The sequence below is a fragment of the Condylura cristata genome, unplaced genomic scaffold (genome assembly GCF_000260355.1).
Source record: "Condylura cristata isolate star-nosed mole 26May11 unplaced genomic scaffold, ConCri1.0 scaffold00061, whole genome shotgun sequence".
Lineage (NCBI taxonomy): Eukaryota > Metazoa > Chordata > Mammalia > Eulipotyphla > Talpidae > Condylura > Condylura cristata.
Genome location: NW_004567162.1, coordinates 336316 through 352363, shown reverse-complemented (window position 1 = coordinate 352363; position 16048 = coordinate 336316). Strand labels below are relative to the sequence as shown.

At 57.3% G+C, this 16048-nt stretch overlaps 3 protein-coding genes across 3 annotated transcripts in view; 2 read left to right on the top strand and 1 right to left on the bottom strand.

Annotated features, from left to right (window-relative positions):
• Positions 1 to 369, top strand: part of GTF2H4 (general transcription factor IIH, polypeptide 4, 52kDa) — a 5721-nt gene extending 5352 nt beyond the window's left edge. Inside the window, exon 14 of the mRNA XM_012734588.1 lies at positions 356 to 369. Within this exon, the coding sequence (XP_012590042.1) occupies positions 356 to 369 (14 nt within the window). The remainder of the gene's footprint in view (positions 1 to 355) is intronic.
• On the top strand, positions 94 to 11307 carry VARS2 (valyl-tRNA synthetase 2, mitochondrial). Its single transcript, XM_012734601.1, has 29 exons — positions 94 to 669; positions 805 to 886; positions 979 to 1079; positions 1424 to 1545; positions 1652 to 1718; positions 1795 to 1892; positions 2839 to 2920; positions 3028 to 3147; positions 3562 to 3673; positions 4239 to 4327; positions 5100 to 5190; positions 5417 to 5544; positions 5661 to 5764; positions 5981 to 6062; positions 6278 to 6354; positions 6437 to 6512; positions 6746 to 6851; positions 7036 to 7106; positions 7223 to 7348; positions 7561 to 7665; positions 7793 to 7861; positions 7979 to 8057; positions 8179 to 8306; positions 8421 to 8573; positions 9309 to 9515; positions 10128 to 10239; positions 10369 to 10544; positions 10666 to 10794; positions 10894 to 11307. Exons 1-29 carry the CDS (start codon positions 382 to 384, stop codon positions 10987 to 10989), a joined length of 3276 nt encoding a protein of 1091 aa, XP_012590055.1. The 5' UTR covers positions 94 to 381; the 3' UTR covers positions 10990 to 11307.
• Positions 11308 to 15402: 4095 nt separating this feature from the next.
• Positions 15403 to 16048, bottom strand: SFTA2 (surfactant associated 2). The gene is made up of 3 exons (XM_004695387.2): positions 15988 to 16048; positions 15666 to 15754; positions 15403 to 15542 (listed from the first exon to the last, which is right to left on the bottom strand). The coding sequence occupies exons 1-3, from the start codon at positions 16046 to 16048 to the stop codon at positions 15456 to 15458; spliced, it is 237 nt and encodes a 78-aa protein (XP_004695444.1). The 3' UTR covers positions 15403 to 15455.

Genomic DNA, 16048 nt, shown 5'->3' with positions numbered 1-16048 from the left:
GAGCGCGTGCTGGGCGGCCCCCAGGAGGTGGGCGGCTCCGAGGCGGTGGGCCCGATGGAAAGCCAGGGCGCGCGGGGATGGGGCCCATGCAGCAGAGGATGGGCAGGCCGAGATCCCGGGGACCTGGGCGGCACTTGCTGGAGCGTTAATGTGGTCATCTCGAATTTCTCAGTCCTTTCCCCTCCCTGCTGTCAGTGGCCACAGTCATGTGGCCGAAGCATAAGGTGAGGGCCAGGAAGTGCCCGCTCCCAGAAGACCTCCGTGGCCCGAGGGTCTTGTCCATACACTAATTCTCAAGGAGGAAGGGCCGTGTGGGAGGCAGTCCACTCTGTGACTAACAGACCTGCGCCTTTAGGGGGCTTGGAATGAGAAATCAGTGTGATGTTAGGGGATGTCACCTTCCCCCGCCTTCCTGAAGCCCCTAATGTACTCTGTCTGGAACAGATCTTTCCTTCCCAAGCCCTCCTGATGCCTTATTTGCCTCTGACTGCTTTTCGAATACCACTTTGGGGGCTGAGGCCCTCATGGGGCCTCCCCAAGTTCCAGCCCCTTGCCACTCAGTCAGAGCCCTATGGATCTCCCATCTCCCGGAGGAACCGTGAAGCCAAACAGAAGCGACTCCGAGAGAAGCAGGCTGCCCTGGCAGCTGGGACAGCCAGAAAGAGCAAGGTTAGGGACCTGACATCTTGTCATTGGGTGTCCGAGAAGACTTGGGAGGGGGCTGGGGAAGAGACTAAATGGGCTCCCAGGGGCCTGGGTATACTGTGAGCTGTATCCCCCCATTATGATTCCTGTTCTCCTCAGTCACCTGCAGAATCCAGTAAGACCTGGACTCCTAAGGAGGTAGTGTTGTATGAAATCCCCACGGAACATGGAGAAAAGAAAGGTAACTGGGAAATTGAAGGTTTCACTCACATTTTTGCTGACCTTTTGGAAACAAAGTGTAGGAGTTAATGGAGCTCTTCTCTGCCTCTGCAGATGTCTCCCAGCCCCTGCCTCCTGCTTACAGCCCCCGCTATGTTGAGGCTGCCTGGTACCCTTGGTGGGTGAGAGAGGGCTTCTTCAAACCAGAATATCAGGTTAGTGCCTAGAGGGAAGGGTACCAAATGGCCCCCGGTACAGGAGGCCTGTGAGGCTGGGCACAACTGACCCTGGGTCTGGACCTCATAGACAGCCACATTCCTGAGTAGTCTCCACCTCCATAACACCCCCCACCCCAACCCTCCCACCCCAGCCTTACAAAAAAAAAATGTCAGTGAGAGCTGCTTTCGGCTTCCAAAGCTTTCTCCAGGCAGGTTCCCCCCTTTCCTGTTATTAGCTGGTTCTTTCCTGCAATTCCTTCTCTTTGGGAGACACCAGAGGGTGCCATTCCCCCAGGAAACACCGAGTGTTCTTGCCCTTTGAGTTTTCTCTTTTTTTCTAGACCAGGCTGCCCCAGGCCACCGGGGAGACCTTTTCCATGTGTATCCCACCTCCCAACGTCACTGGCTCCCTACACATTGGCCACGCACTGACGGTGGCCATCCAGGATGCCCTCGTGCGCTGGTGAGGGGACGGGCGTGCCTGAGCCCTTGGAGGGGCTGTGCAGGTGTGGGAAGGAGTAGAGGCTACGCATGTAAGCGCATGGGTCACAGGAGTATTTCCTTCACAGGCACCGGATGCGTGGGGACCAGGTGCTGTGGGTCCCCGGATCAGATCATGCAGGAATTGCTACTCAGGTATATCTTTTGCTACTCTTCCCTTTTCTGGGTGAAAGAGGTTTCTCCCAGATTGACCTCATTCGTCTCACCATAGGCTGTGGTGGAGAAACAGCTATGGAAAGAGCGAGGAGTGCGGAGACACGAGCTGAGCCGGGAAGCCTTCCTCCAGGAGGTGTGGAAATGGAAGGAGGAGTGAGTATGAGGGAAGTGGGGAAGGGGGCAGGTGGCAGGTTTGGGTCCCCGCTTCCGGTTGATACCCCTCCCATCTAGTCCTGCTTTCTCTCGAAGTGTTGGGTGGGGTCTTGGAACTTTGTGTGTTACATAGCTTAAAACATGTATATATTTGTGTATACATACCTGTGTGTACACACAGGTGCACCTTCGAGTTATAGCACATTCGTTTCCAGATTGCTGCAGTAATACAAATATTGTAATAAACTGAGTCACACGAATTATGAAAATAGTGTTTACACTATTCTGCAGTCTACTAAGTGTGTGACAGTGTTCTGTCTAAAAAAAGCACATGCCACTGAAACACTCGTTTGCAGTAATGCCAGCCGTCTCTGAGCCTTCGGGACTTATGCATTTTTTGCTAGTTGAGGGTTTTATAAAACAGGCAACACCGGCTCCTTCATCATGAGCATGGTGAGTGGGTGCTCACATGGTTGTGTGAGATGTGCCTCCCTTAAACCTTGTTACGATGTCGGCACGTTAATCTTCTGTCATGAAGGGAAAAAAGGCACATGGAAGCGAAGCTTCATAAAACCAGGTGTGCTGAATACACGCGTGCATTTTCTCTTTTTCCCCTGCATATCCTGTTTTCCCTTGCTGGGATTTGTCATCTGTCCTACTCATCTGCTCCTACCTCTGCTTCAAATTGCCTTCATCAGGCTGTTAGGAAGTACCATCTTTTCTATACAGCTTCTTTGGGCCTCCCACACAGGGCCACCCCCTTCTGTTGCTGTCGAGCTTTGTGCAGTCTTTATGCCCTGGGAGGCCCGCACAGGTTCCCTTAGTTTCTAGTTGGAGGCTAGATCCATGCCGCACTCAGTCTTGCGCCCGGCATGCTGAGTAGTGCCGGGCCTGGCGCACAGGCAGTGCTCTGCATGTCTGCTGACAGATAACTCTCTGCACCCAGGAAGGGTGGAGAGATCTCTGAGCAGCTCCGGGCTCTGGGCGCCTCCCTGGACTGGGACCGAGAGTGTTTTACGATGGATGCCGTGAGTGTCTGTGCCTCGCTCCCCATGAGTGTCGGGAGCGGGACTACGTGGGCCCTGAGTGGGGTAACGGGCACAGGAGGGGGATGTGGACACTGAGGTCATTTCAGGGCTCCTCGGTGGCTGTCACTGAAGCTTTTGTGCGGCTCTACAAGGCAGGACTGTTGTACCGGAACCGGCAGCTTGTCAACTGGTCATGTGCTTTAAGATCCGCCATCTCAGATATCGAGGTGAGTGGGAGGGGAAGCAGGGCTGTGAATGCTTTGGGGTGAGAGCCGCTCCGCCTGGGTTTAGGGCAAGTCCTGCGCTTTAGCACTGTGACTTCTGGCTGTTAGCCTCATGAAGCCTCAGTTTCCTCAGCCTGTAAATTAGGGATGATGGAAGTGCCTGCGCGCTGGGGTTGTTAAGAGGATTAAATGAGAACCCATGGGAGGTGATGGGCATGATCCCGTGTGGGGCTTAAATGCTCAGTGAGTATTCATGTTAACCAATTGCTCAAGAACTAGGCTAGGGGAGAGGAACTTCCCAGCCCTCTGAATGGCTTTGAGGTGGGCTGTGGGGAGCCCCCCCGGGGTGGATCAGTGGAGGCTGGCACCCCAGTGTGAGCTTGCTACTCTCTGACCCTGCTTCCCTGATGCCTCCAGGTGGAGCACCGGCCCCTGCCTGGGCGCATGGAGCTTCGGCCGCCCGGCTGCCCCGCTCCTGTATCTTTTGGCCTCCTTGTTTCTGTGGCCTTCCCCGTCGATGGAGAGCCTGGTGAGAGCAGTCTCCTGCTCCTTCCTGTTTTCTCACACTAGTGTTGGGCACATGGGAACCCATCACCCTGTTGCCCACTGGACTGTGTAACAAAAGTATACATGGGCACTGCCCTCTGGGAGTTCAGTGTGATTCTGCGTGAGACTGCTGCCCAGGGAGACACAGATTGGTTCTGGAATGTGGGTTGAGTAGTCAGTCAGTGCCTTGAAGAGTTCAGACAAGGGGAGGGCAGAGCAGCTGGAACGGTCAGGAGGGACTGGAGCTTGGCCGGAAGAATGCGCAGCATTTGTGACAAGGCCCTGAGAATCCCCGGCGTCATCTGGCCCCACGCAGAGAGTCCAGTTGCTTTTATTCATGCTACACCTGTTCCTCCTGTGCGAAGTGTCCAGGAGTTCTCAGACCAGGTGCCCCATTGGCCTCTCATGTGTGTGGAAATCCCCTGTAGACACTGGCCTGAATTTCCTTTAGTTACACGCAGGGCCTCTCTTTTCCAGTGCTCCTGGCTCTAACTATGTGGGAATGAGGGGTAAGGGCGATACCAGCAGTGTGTGTTTTTTGTCTTCAGATGCAGAGGTTGTGGTAGGAACCACAAGGCCGGAGACATTGCCTGGAGACGTGGCTGTGGCTGTTCATCCCGATGACTCACGCTATACAGTAATCCCCCGTGTGCTCCTGCTGCCCTGCCTCCCTGCCCCCCAGCTTTATTCCTTCTCCTTTTAGAGTGGTAGCCCCCTCTTTTTCTTTTTTAAAAATATTTATTTGTGCATACAGAGCTGGGGTACAGGCCCGAGGTGCAGGGGCAGTGAGAGGATTCACCAGAGATAGAGTGGGGAGCAGAACAGGGAGACTGACGAAGTATACTGCTGAGGGGAGCAGCAGGCGAGACAGGAGAGTTCTGCTGCGCCACATACGTCACCTCCTTGGTCGGAGATCGAACTCACAGTGAAGCGGCCACGTCTAGCTTCACAGTACTGTGCTTTAACCTGTTGTGCCACCAGGGAGGGCCCAGCACCTCTTTTCCTGCTTCTGTTTCTCCCCCAAGACTTCTGTCATCTCAGCTACCCTGTGGCTCTGAAGTCTCTCCCTTCTCGTCTTGATGTCATACTTTTTCTGTAGCTTGGTTGGCAAGCCGTGACCAAGGCCACACCACCTCCTGTCTGTGTGCCATGCTTACTTGACGCATTATCTGCGCTGTGACGTCCTATCTGACCCGCTCGAGTAGAGGAGTGGTGAAGAGACTGATTTGCCTCTTGACCCACAAAGTCTAACATATTTACCCTCTGGCTCCTTAGTAGAAAGGTTGCTGACTTGTTAGAGCTCTTTACCTTCTGGCTTCACCCTCTTATTCCCTCGCCCAGCTTGTGCCCAGCTCAGACCTTCCCACCCCACATATGTGCCACCCTCGACCTTTCTCCCTTCCCCTCAGCATCTCCATGGGCGACAACTTTGTCATCCTTTGACTGGGCAGCTTCTCCCCCTCATCACAGACTCCGCTGTTCAGCCTCACCTGGGCACAGGTGAGTAGAGGTCAGGGGAAGAGGAGAAGGTCAGGTGCTGGAGGCGAGCAGAGGAACCAGGAGGAGGGGGAGGGTAGTGGGGTAGGGAATCCTCTGTCAGGGTGTCTGAGTGAGTAGTGGGGGTGCTGAGAGGAGAGGAGAGTGTAGCCAGTGTGGTTACACGATAGTGCTGGGAGAGCAAAGCCAAAGGTGGGGTGCAGAGCCTACTGAAGTTCTGGTCCCCCAGGGGCAGTGAAGGTGACTCCAGCTCACAGCCCTGCTGATGCCGAGCTGGGGGTTCGGCACGGCTTGAGCCCCCTGAGTGTCATTGCAGAGGACGGGACCATGACCTCCCTCTGTGGAGACTGGCTGCAGGTGGGACCAGCCTCCGCTGCCCTCGCCTTTGGGGGCACCCTCTGCCCTTCCCCTCTCTCGTGCTTTCTGGCTTTCCTGGTGGCCTTCAGCCTTTACCATTGGTCTTTTTTCCCTAGGGTCTCCACCGATTCGTGGCTCGAGACAAGATTGTGTCTGCACTGAGGGAGCGGGGCCTGTTCCGGGGCCTCCAGGATCACGCCATGGTGCTGCCCATTTGCAGGTATCCCCATTTTAACTCCGTGACTCAGGAGCCCTCCATCCCCCAAGGGAGAGGGTACATCTAAGACTGACAACAGCCTGGGCTGGCCCCTGCCCTGGGAGCCAGGCCCTGAGCCAGGCATGGGGCCACTCAGTAGAGGCCTGGAGCAGATGAGCCTGTGTCCCTGGGGGACGCACGGGGCTGGAGCAACAGTGGCCTCACCCCGTCTCCTTTCAGCCGCTCGGGGGACGTGGTGGAATACCTTCTGCAGAGCCAGTGGTTTGTCCGCTGCCAGGAAATGGGGGAGCGGGCTGCCAAGGTGAGGCCGCAGTGCGGGGAACAACTGAGGCCTGCGGGGGCTATGCCCTGGGATTGGAGGGGGAAATGGGAGGCTGGAGGTCCTCTGCCCTGTGGCCCCTCTGATAGTGGTAACTGAGAGCGGAGTTTTGGAACCAGCTTGCCCCCCAGAGGCCACTTGCCCTCCGGAGGGCAGGTGCGGGGAGGGAGACACGTCCAGTGGCCCTTTCCCTCCAGGCTGTGGCATCAGGGGCTCTGGAGCTCAGTCCGTCCTTCCACCAGAAGAGCTGGCAGCACTGGTTCTCCCACATTGGGTAAGGGAAGGGGTGCTGGCGTGGAGATTGGGAGCGGGGCCCCCCTGGTTATGCTGAGAAATCACTGATGCCCCATCGGCAGGGACTGGTGTGTCTCCCGGCAGCTGTGGTGGGGCCATCGGATTCCAGCCTACCTGGTTGTGGAGGAGTGTGCAGAGGTGGGTAGGGGGAGGTGACGGGAGGCGGGGCGGGCAGGAAGACCGTTAGGGGGGAACCGCGCCTTTGGCCAGCCCAGGCCAGCCCAGCTGCAGGTGTTAGTGTCCTGCCCACTGAGCCTCCTAATTCCAGGCCTGGGTGTCTTCATCTCGCTGCCGGAGGGGGTGGCCATCCTCAGGAGGGACTGCGAAGCACAGTGATGTCGCTGCTCACTCTCCCATGCTCACCTCTACAGGGTGACAGAGAGGACTGCTGGGTGGTTGGGCGAACAGAGACTGAGGCCAGAGAAATAGCTGCAGAGCTCACCGGGAGGCCAGGGGCACAGCTGACCTTGGAGCGGGGTGAGTGGCTGAGCCGTGGAGGGCAGGGCAGGCTTCTAGGACTTTGTGAGAACAGCTGAGCTGGAGAAGGTAAGGACAGGAAAGTGGGAAGAGGGCCAGCGAGCTGCCCCTGGTCTCTGGGGAAGGGCTGGCCTGCGCCCTAGAAGCTGAGGTTCCAGTGGTCCTGTTGTTGTTCTGCTCCCAGACCCTGATGTCCTGGACACCTGGTTCTCCTCCGCCCTTTTCCCCTTCTCCTCCCTGGGCTGGCCCCAAGAGGTGAGGTGGGCTGAGGGGACGCTTGGAGGTGGGGATGACGGAGGGACACCTGGGACATCTGGAGTCTCAAGGGAGGCTGGAGGCTTGCACTCCACTGCTTGCCTCTTTCTTCGTAGACCCCGGACCTCACTCGTTTCTACCCCCTGTCCCTTTTGGAAACGGGCAGTGACCTCCTGCTCTTCTGGGTGGGCCGCATGGTCATGCTGGGGACCCAGCTCACAGAGCAGCTCCCCTTCAGCAAGGTAAGAGCCCTTCAGTGCCCTGGCCCTCTCGCTCCTCGCTTTCCCCCAAACCTTGTCCTGTGTTCAGCCCCAAAAGTGGTGTTGTCCATAATCTGATCCTTTTCTCCTGATTTACTTCACACCTGCACCCTGAAGCAGGAGGCCTGAGGCCTGAGGGTGCTCCAGGGACAGGTTCTCTAGCCCCCCACCGCTGACCCCCCGGACCCCTTCAGGTACTGCTTCATTCCATGGTTCGGGACCGGCAGGGTCGGAAGATGAGCAAGTCCCTGGGGAATGTGCTGGACCCACGCGACATCATCAGTGGGGTGGAGCTGCAGGTCAGGGTGAGGGTGTGGTGAGATGGGGGGAGACGGGGGAGCCTGAGGAGAGGAGCTGGCTGGGAGGGACCCGAGGTGGGACCCCGTAGGCGCAGGGAGACTGAGGCCAGCGAGTTACCCATCCCAGGTGCTGCAGGAAAAGCTGAAGGATGGGAACTTGGACCCCACAGAGCTGGCGACTGCGACCACCGCCCAGGTGAGTCCCAGTGCTTGTGTGCCCCAGCCCTGTGTGGCCACTGCTTCCTCTGCAGCTGGGGCTTCTGGTCCTGCAGCCTCAGGGCGCCTCCTGCCCCTCTCCTCCCTCTGCTGACAGAGAAAGGACTTTCCTCACGGGATCCCAGAGTGTGGCACAGATGCCCTGAGATTCGCCCTGTGCTCCCACGGAGCTCTGGGTAAGCGTGCAAGGGAGGTTTTGGGGCACCAGAGGGCAGCAGGCACCCGTGCAGAGGTGCAGAGAACCCAAGGCTCCATGCTGCCACCCACAGGCACACACCCCTCCCTCCCACCCCCTAGGAGGCGACTTGCACCTGTCTGTGTCTGAGGTCCTGAGCTGCCGGCATTTCTGCAACAAGATCTGGAACGCCCTGCGCTTTATCCTCAGTGCCCTGGGGGGTAGTTTTGTGCCCCAGCCTGCAGAGGAGGTAAGGGAAAGTGGAGGAGCTTGGCAGCGAGAGAGAGTGGTTCTGTCTGAGGTTGGAGGTGGCACCTGGAAGGAAGGGGGGTGGTTCCCGTCCTGAAGTGCCGTCTGCCAGCAGCTGTCGCCCTCGTCCCCCATGGACGCCTGGATCCTGAGCCGCCTTGCCTGCACCGCCCTCGAGTGTGAGCGCGGCTTCCTCACCCGAGAGCTCTCCCACGTCACCCACGCCCTGCACCGCTTCTGGCTGCACAACCTCTGCGATGTCTACTTGGTGAGCGCCCCCGGGACGGCATGGTTGAAGTTGGCCTCCGTGGCCGAGAGCTCTAACGAAGGTCCCTGCTGGTCTCCTGTTGGGGAGAGAGACAGGTGGGAAGTCCCATTCCTCTGTACCAGGGGACAGGTCTCAGCAGGCAGCCCGGGCCCTCTTGCTGTCTGTCACCTGAGGAGAAAGAGCAGGAGGTGGAGACTGCTAGAACACTGAGTCTGGCAGAACAGCTTCGTCAGGCTGTTGGAGACTCTGTTTCAGATTTGTCATTGCTGAGTTAGGACCCCAGCGGGTGGCGACCTGTGACTGACCACAGGGAGACCAGTGGTCTTTAGTCCAAGCTTTCTCACACCTGACCCTGCAGAGCTCCGGGGAGGGCTGGCCAGCCCAGAGCGGCAGGCCCCCCCCCGCCCCCAGGCTCATTCTGCAGGACGAGCGTCTCATTTCTCATCCCCAGTGGTGCTGAGGCTGCAGGCCAAGGCCGCCCCCCAGGTCACTGTCTCAGACTTTTCACAAACATCTGGGTCTTTTTGATAAGCCGAAAACACAACCCTTTTCTTTCTAATCCGCCCAGTCCGCCCCAGCCTTTGTTGCCCACCTGCCGTGAGCATGCCCAGGGTGCGTGGGTACAGCCCGTTGTGGCAGAGCTGCTGGGGCTCCTGCCCTGTTTACCCACAGCGCCACCCCGGGTGGGTGCGTAGGGCAGCGTGCATGGCCCTGAGCCTCTGACCTCCTCCCCAGGAGGCTGTGAAGCCGCTGCTGTCGCGCTCGCCCCGGCCCCCCGGGCCTCCTCAGGTCCTGTTCTCCTGCGCCGACATCGCTCTATGCCTCCTCGCCCCACTGATGCCCTTCCTGGCTGAAGAGCTCTGGCAGCGGCTGCCCCGCAGGCCTGGCAGCCCCCAGCCCCCCAGCGTCTGTGTTGCCCCATATCCCAGTGCCCGAAGCTTGGTGAGTCCCGTGTTGAAGGTGCTGGGGCAAGCTGGGGTGCAGTGTCCTGACGGGCCTGTGGCCGTGGCGGAGAGTGGCGGAGGGTTCCTGAAGGGTGGGGGACTTCTCAGGGCCCAGGGGCCCAGAGCAGGCCTGTCCCAGGCTGCCACCAGCTGGCTGTGTGCCTGTGGGTCAGATTCTGCCATCTTTTAATTGGAGAAGGTACTAGTTTATCCCAAAAATCTCAGGGCAGTTTTAAGTTTTAATAACTTCAGGAGGACAAGTGCTACAAATTCACCCACAAAGTCATTTTCAAGTTTGCTTTTTAAAATTTCTTATTTATTTGCTTTTATGAGTTGGGAATAATATGGGAATAATATGGGAATAATATGTCTTTAGCTCTTATTTTGGGTCCTTTACCATCTTTAGCCAGAGCATCTAAACAGACATCAACCACTGTGCCTCTAAAACCTCCTTAGATGACTCCCGGTGTTTGCCACGTTATGTTCCTTGAGGTGGCGAATTTTGGGTGTGGTGAAGAGGCTGGGCCCTGTTGTCCTGAGGAGCTGGTGTGGGGGCGCCTGCGGGGGGTCTCCCAGGAGACTGCTCATCAGCTCTGTGTCCCTGCTCTAGGAGCACTGGCACCAGCCCGAGCTGGAACAGCACTTCTCCCGGGTGCAGGAGACAGTGCAGGCGCTGAGGTCTCTCCGAGCCATGTATCAGCTCACCAAGGCCCGGCCTCGAGGTGAGGCGGGTCCGACTCCCTAAGGGAAGAAGGGGCTGCCAGGGAAGAGGGGAGAGCCTGCAGCCCAGGGCCTGGAGTGCAGGCTGGAAAGAGCTGGTGCCTGGGTCCGACCTATCCTTTCCTCCCCAGTGCTGCTGCAGAGCTCAGAGCCTGGGGAACAGGGCTTGTTCAGGACCTTCCTGGAGCCGCTGGGCACCCTGGCCCACTGCGGGGCTGTGGGCCTCTTGCCCCCAGGTGCAGCAGCTCCCTCGGGCTGGGCCCAGGCCCAGCTCAGTGATACCGTCCAGGTGCACATGGAACTTCAGGTGAGCAGGGATGGAGGGGAGGAGGTTGGAAAAGGGGAGCTCACAGACCCCAAGAAAGCGAGGCGGGGTCCCTGGAACTGGGCAGGCTGCAGACGTGTGAGCGTCCCTGTCTGTTCTGTAGGGCCTGGTCGATCCCCAGACCCAGCTACCTCTGCTGGCTGCCCGAAGACACAAGTTGCAGAAACAGCTCGATGGCCTCATAGCCAGGACCCCGTCAGAGGGGGAGGCAGAGACTCAGAGACAGCAGAGGGTGAGGCTGGGGAGGCCACCAGAAGCCAGCCTCAGCGGGACTATGGGCAGCAGGGTAGGCCTCAGGCCTGGGTCCTCACCTGCGCTCGCCTTCCCCCAGCTCTCTTCGCTCCAGTTGGAATTGTCGAGATTGGACCAGGCGGCCTCTCACCTGCGGCAGCTGATGACTGCGACTTGCTGCCCCCAGGAGCCCTGAGCTCTCCTCATCTCCCTGGTGGCTTTCCTCTCTCCCAGGCCTGCCTTTGAGGAGAAACAGATTTGGCAGCTGCCAGGATGCCAGGGCCTCAGAGACTGTGTGCCCCTCACTTTCTGTGTGAAACAGCTTCCTCCTGTGCAGCCTGCTCGGAAGTTTAGGGATGAGAGAATTCAGATAAACTCTGAATCCCAGCTACTCTGCTTGTGGTGCTTTTGTTTGTCTCTCCTTGTGCTGACTTTGTTGTCTCTCAGCTGTTCTCTGAGACTTTGGTTTGGGAAAGGAGGCGGGCTGCCTCTTAGGTTTGGACCTTGGGCCACAACGGGAATGTGGGTGTAATGAGGAGCCTGCCTCCTTGGAGGACAGAGGCGCTTTCTCGCAGGGCCTGGGCACAGGAGTCTGTGCTGCCTCTCTCCCGGACGGCCAGCACCTGCAGGCCCTTCCTCTGCTGCTCCCTGGGTGGTGGAAGTTTCCAGCTCCCTGGCCCTATCCCCAGGGGTACTGAGAGGAGTGGGGACTTCCTGTAGGTTTGAGAGGCTGCAGGGGGGTTGAGAGCCCACCTTCGGCTTTGTGCCTGAAAGCAGAGTCCACAGACCGGAGGCACACACCATTCCCTGCTGGCGATACCTCCGAGTGGGCAGACACCTGCCTCTGTACCCTCGTCAGCTGCCTCGTTTTGTTGGAACTGGGGGGTCTTCCACGCCCGGCTATATCTGCCCAGCAGCTCTGAGTAACTTCCGTCTGGGCAGGCCTGTTACCGACTGGGTCCTCCTGGCAGCTGCAAGGCCCCCGAGAGCCCTGTAAAGGGAGCGTTCTCTCCACTTGGAAGATGCTCCCAGGGAAAACCAGTACCGAGTCAGGTGTTGGCGGGGTTCAGCCCAGCAAGCTCAGTGCAGATTCTGGCTTCTGACACCAACCTGCAAGTATCGTGGTAGCTAAACCGGAGGGCGTCTTCTCTGCTGGTCGAACCGTGCGGCCTCTCCGGCAGCAGGTCCACGCCCGCTCTGAGCCCACTTCCTGCCCTTCTCCGATCATCCCAACTGTGGGTGAAAGATCTGTCCCCTCCCACTACCATGTGCACACACACACAGGGAAGAGGAAGAGGGGGGATGGGCAGCATCCCCTTTTATTTCCATTTTCCCCTTATCAATTGTGTATTTGAAAAGTTATTACAAATTATTCCAGTTGTTTGTCTTTATTTAGTGTAGCTACTAACCTCAGGTGGCTTCGGTCCATCTGTACTGGATGTGCGGAAAGGGGAGCAGAGCCCTGGTCTCTTGCACAGAACATACCCCCTCCCTCGTCCCCCCCCCGTTGCCCCCCCCCCGCTTTGATGGCTGAGCTCTTCACAGGCATTTCCTAGGTGAGGTGACCCAGCAAATGAAATCTCCCCAATTCCAGGAGTATTCTCAAAACAGGTTTACAGTGAAAACTAATTTTAAAAAAGATGTTTCTTTTGAAAAAAATGTCATCGTCCACTCACATCATGAGCATGTTACCGAATCCACCGTGTTCACCTGGAGAGGGCTTGGCAGGTACTGGGCCGCCTGGCCCCTTCCTGGCACTCAGGGAGTTAACTGGCTGGCTGGTGTGTTTAGGGCTGGCTGAGTGAGTATTGTCAAGATAAAGACAGGAAAGTTACCACTCCTTCTAGGATTAAAATGAAACTCCAGAAAAGGACAGCTTCACCCGCAGCCCCAATCCAGACGCACCCACCCGGGCCGCACACGCCCCTTTGCCAGCCGCCGGCACAGTGAGTGCTCACAAGACCTGCTCACTCAGGCAGCGTTCACTGCACTGGCTGCTCAGAGAGGCACCAGAATCCACTGAAGCACCGTCCTTGTGGGTGTGTATCATCCTGGAGAGGAACCCAGGATTCCCCTGGTGTGTGTCCCTATTGCTTCTTCAAGGTCTGAGGGGAAACGAAACCGACAGGACAGGAGCAGGTCATTCTGCTTATTGCAGCTGCGTGAGCTGCCATCCAGCCAGGACTGAACACCCCACTCTTGCTTAGCCTGCCCGTGGGAATCACGACAACGTTCCCTCCTTGTGCTCATCAGTGACTTCAGACTGGCCAGGGTAGTCAAACTGGACGCTGGCTTTGGGACGTGGTCTCCTGGGAACCTGGCGTCTGCCTCTCAGCGCTTTGGTGCCCTTGAGAACATCAGCCAGCTCACGGGCCCATGCTGTTGGCAGCGACAGCAGAACAGCTTTTCTTTCCCCTCGTGCAGCAAAGGTTTCTTAAATTCCTGCTCCCTGGGAGGCCCTTGGATTCATCACTGAGTGAGACCAAGATCTCTGCCCTGGAAGCGCTTTTATTCTAGCAGGGAGAGTCCGAAATGACGCGTGGGGTTTGGTCTGCGTCTGAGTAGAGGTCGGCAGGACACAGCAGGGAGACAGGTATGTTAGGGGTCTGGGCTGACCTCATTGTAAAGGTGAGATTTAAGCAAAGATTTGCAGGTAAGGCAGGAATTAGCCAAGTGGATGTCTAGGTCAGGGATGAGCCACAGCAAAATTAAGGTGGAAGCATCCCTGGAGAGCTCAGAGTAGCAAGGAGCCCCATCCTTGGTGAGTGAACCATCGGCATGTGAGGTCGGGCATGAGCCATTGGTGGGGGGAAGTGGCTAGCGGGGGTCATCAGGCTGTGCTGGCCTTTGCTTACTTGACTAAGAAAAATTGAACATTCAGGTCCTCAGTCCCACTAGCCATGTTTCAAGTGTTTAATGGCCACATATGGCTGCTACACCAGTCAGCACAGGGCATAAAATATTTCCATCACCATGGAAAGCACTGGGCTAGGACGTTGGAGGCTCTTGTAAGGACTTTGTTTTCTTCCCTCAGAAATGGAGACTCCTTTCCTTTGAAGGTAGTTATTTGGAAGTTGCATGTTCCATTTCTACTTGTGTCCCTCTCACGGCAAGGGAGGCTGGGAAATGGAATGAGCCAGGCACTTAGCTAAGACTTACATGACTATCTAAAGGAGATGGCTAACAGGCAGCAGTCTGTCACCCCCACGCCTAGGTCACCCCCACGCCTAGTGAGCCCCGAAGCATTCATTGTTGCCATGCTCTGTCGTGAGTCTGGGGAAAGGATCAGATGAGTGAGAATCTGGACAGTGCAGCCGCGTGAATGCAGGCCTTAAGGCGGAGAACCAGCTGTCTACGCCTCTTGCCTTTTGGAGATCCAGACAGTCCGTCTCCCAGCTTGCTTCGGGCCTCCACACTGACCCAAGGGTGTCACCTGCCCACTGGTACAAATGAGGGGCCAGTCATAAATATTGGACCCTTGAGCCCCTAGCCACTTCTGCTCTGAGTTGTCAGATGTAACGATCAAGCGTAAACTTTCTTTACAATTGACAGTTGTAAAGGAAACTAGAGGAATTCTATTTTGTGGACTTCTCTCTTCACCCTTGCATCTCCCCTGGTGCCTCATCTCCAGGGGTGATTGTATAGAACTGGGGTTTCCACCTCTCCCCAAGGGACCAGTCTTGGATTTCCTGTGGTAGGCAGGGGTGGGCAGGGTGGGATGGAAAGTCATCATATCAGTGCCCCCAAATGGTTACGCCTGGGCTGCATGCTTGCATGTAGAGACAGCTGGTAAGGAATCAAGACGATCTTGAGTGGGAGGCACATGAGTACCTGTCTCAAGTACCCCGGGCCCCCAAGGGCACTAAGACATAAGTGTTGGGCCTGGGTTTCCTCCCAATAACCGTCTACCGCCATGCCTGCTTACCTGACAGGCACCACTGCTTGTGCCCACGGTAGCTTTTCCCAGCTTTGTGATCCCCAAACTCTCTGAGGAGCAGATGAATAGGGGCTGCAAGAGGCTGCACCTCGGACACAAGCGTGGCCCCTGTGACCTTGCGCGCCCCGTCTGCACCGCTGAGCCCTTCGTCTCTCACCTGAGCGGCCTCCCACCCACCTACCCCATTGATGTGCGACCCTGGGATGGGGCCCGTGTCCTGGGGGGGTTCTGTCCATATCCCAGTCTGGGGGAAGTTCCTGATCTCCTAGTCCTAAAGCTGAAACCGAGGAAGACGAAGCCAAGGCCCTTGTCTGGGCTAGGCCCTCTCCACCGCTGGAGCCTCTGCTTCCTCTACTGTAAAGGTGCATAATGACACCTGTTTCTTATGTTGGGGATCGCTGCCAGTGCAGGAATGGGGCGCACCATACCTCCTGTGAACAGGGGTCCAGCAGGTTTCTTTCCTTTATCCCCGGATGCTGGGAAGACCTCAACTTGAGGTGTGTGTTCCGTTAACTCAGTTAACTCCTGTTGATATTGGTGTGGAGGGAAAGAACCTCCACTTGGGAGCCCCTCTACTTAGCAAAGGGGAGGGTCAGAGTATGGGCTTCCACTTCCCTTTTCCTGCTGGCCCTAAGCTCATGAACCCACAGACTCAAATCATTGAATTCAGCACATTTACTGTCCCCAGACCCCAGGGGCCAAAGAGGTGCGGGCTGCTGTTGCTCTCAGACTTTACAGATGACGTGGTGTGGGGACCTTGAGTGACGCAGGGTGACGTTGGTCCCGGATGGGAGGTGGAGGAGGAGGCAGAGCTGGGGGAGAGACAGCATTTGAGGAGGGTCTGGACACTGCCAGGCCCCAGCGGACCAGCCCCTGCCCCCTCAGAAGCAGTCCCAGTCCACACAGTCCCGTCTTTTCCCCACCCAAAGAGCTACCTTCTCAAGCAACTCCTGGAAGCTGGAATCATAGGTAGAATTTGCCAGAAAGGAATCCTTCAGCTTCAGCTGCAAAGTCATTCCTGGCCCTGTGGGTCCAAAAGTATGACTAAGGATCCAGCCATCGGGTCCAGATCCCTTCAGATCTGTGGGGTCCACCTTCCTGCCTTATTGTCCCTCACCCCAGCTCTTCTTCCCCCCACAAAGCCACTCTCAATGCCTTGTACCCTCAGAAGCACAGAACTGGGGCACCCCATGTCTCTCGCTCCCATTCTGGCCTTCTCTTGCCGCGGGCCCCCAGTGTGCAGCCTGCAGCCCTTACCTGTCCCACGTGAGCTGCCGAGGAGGGTCAGAAGGAGGAAGAGGGGCAGCAGGGCCCCCAT

Bases quoted from the DNA above. Each gene is read 5' to 3' on its own strand.
- VARS2 (XM_012734601.1), top strand. From the start codon at position 382: ATGTTAGGGGATGTCACCTTCCCCCGCCTTCCTGAAGCCCCTAATGTA. The intron at 3,148-3,561 runs GTGAGTGGGAGG...TGATGCCTCCAG, and splicing joins CCGCCATCTCAGATATCGAG to GTGGAGCACCGGCCCCTGCC. The intron at 8,574-9,308 runs GTGAGCGCCCCC...CCTCCTCCCCAG, and splicing joins ACCTCTGCGATGTCTACTTG to GAGGCTGTGAAGCCGCTGCT.
- SFTA2 (XM_004695387.2), bottom strand. From the start codon at position 16,048: ATGGGGGCCCTGCTGCCCCTCTTCCTCCTTCTGACCCTCCTCGGCAGC. The intron at 15,755-15,987 runs GTAAGGGCTGCA...TTGGACCCACAG, and splicing joins CGGCAGCTCACGTGGGACAG to GGCCAGGAATGACTTTGCAG. The intron at 15,543-15,665 runs GTAGCTCTTTGG...TCTCTCCCCCAG, and splicing joins TCCAGGAGTTGCTTGAGAAG to CTCTGCCTCCTCCTCCACCT.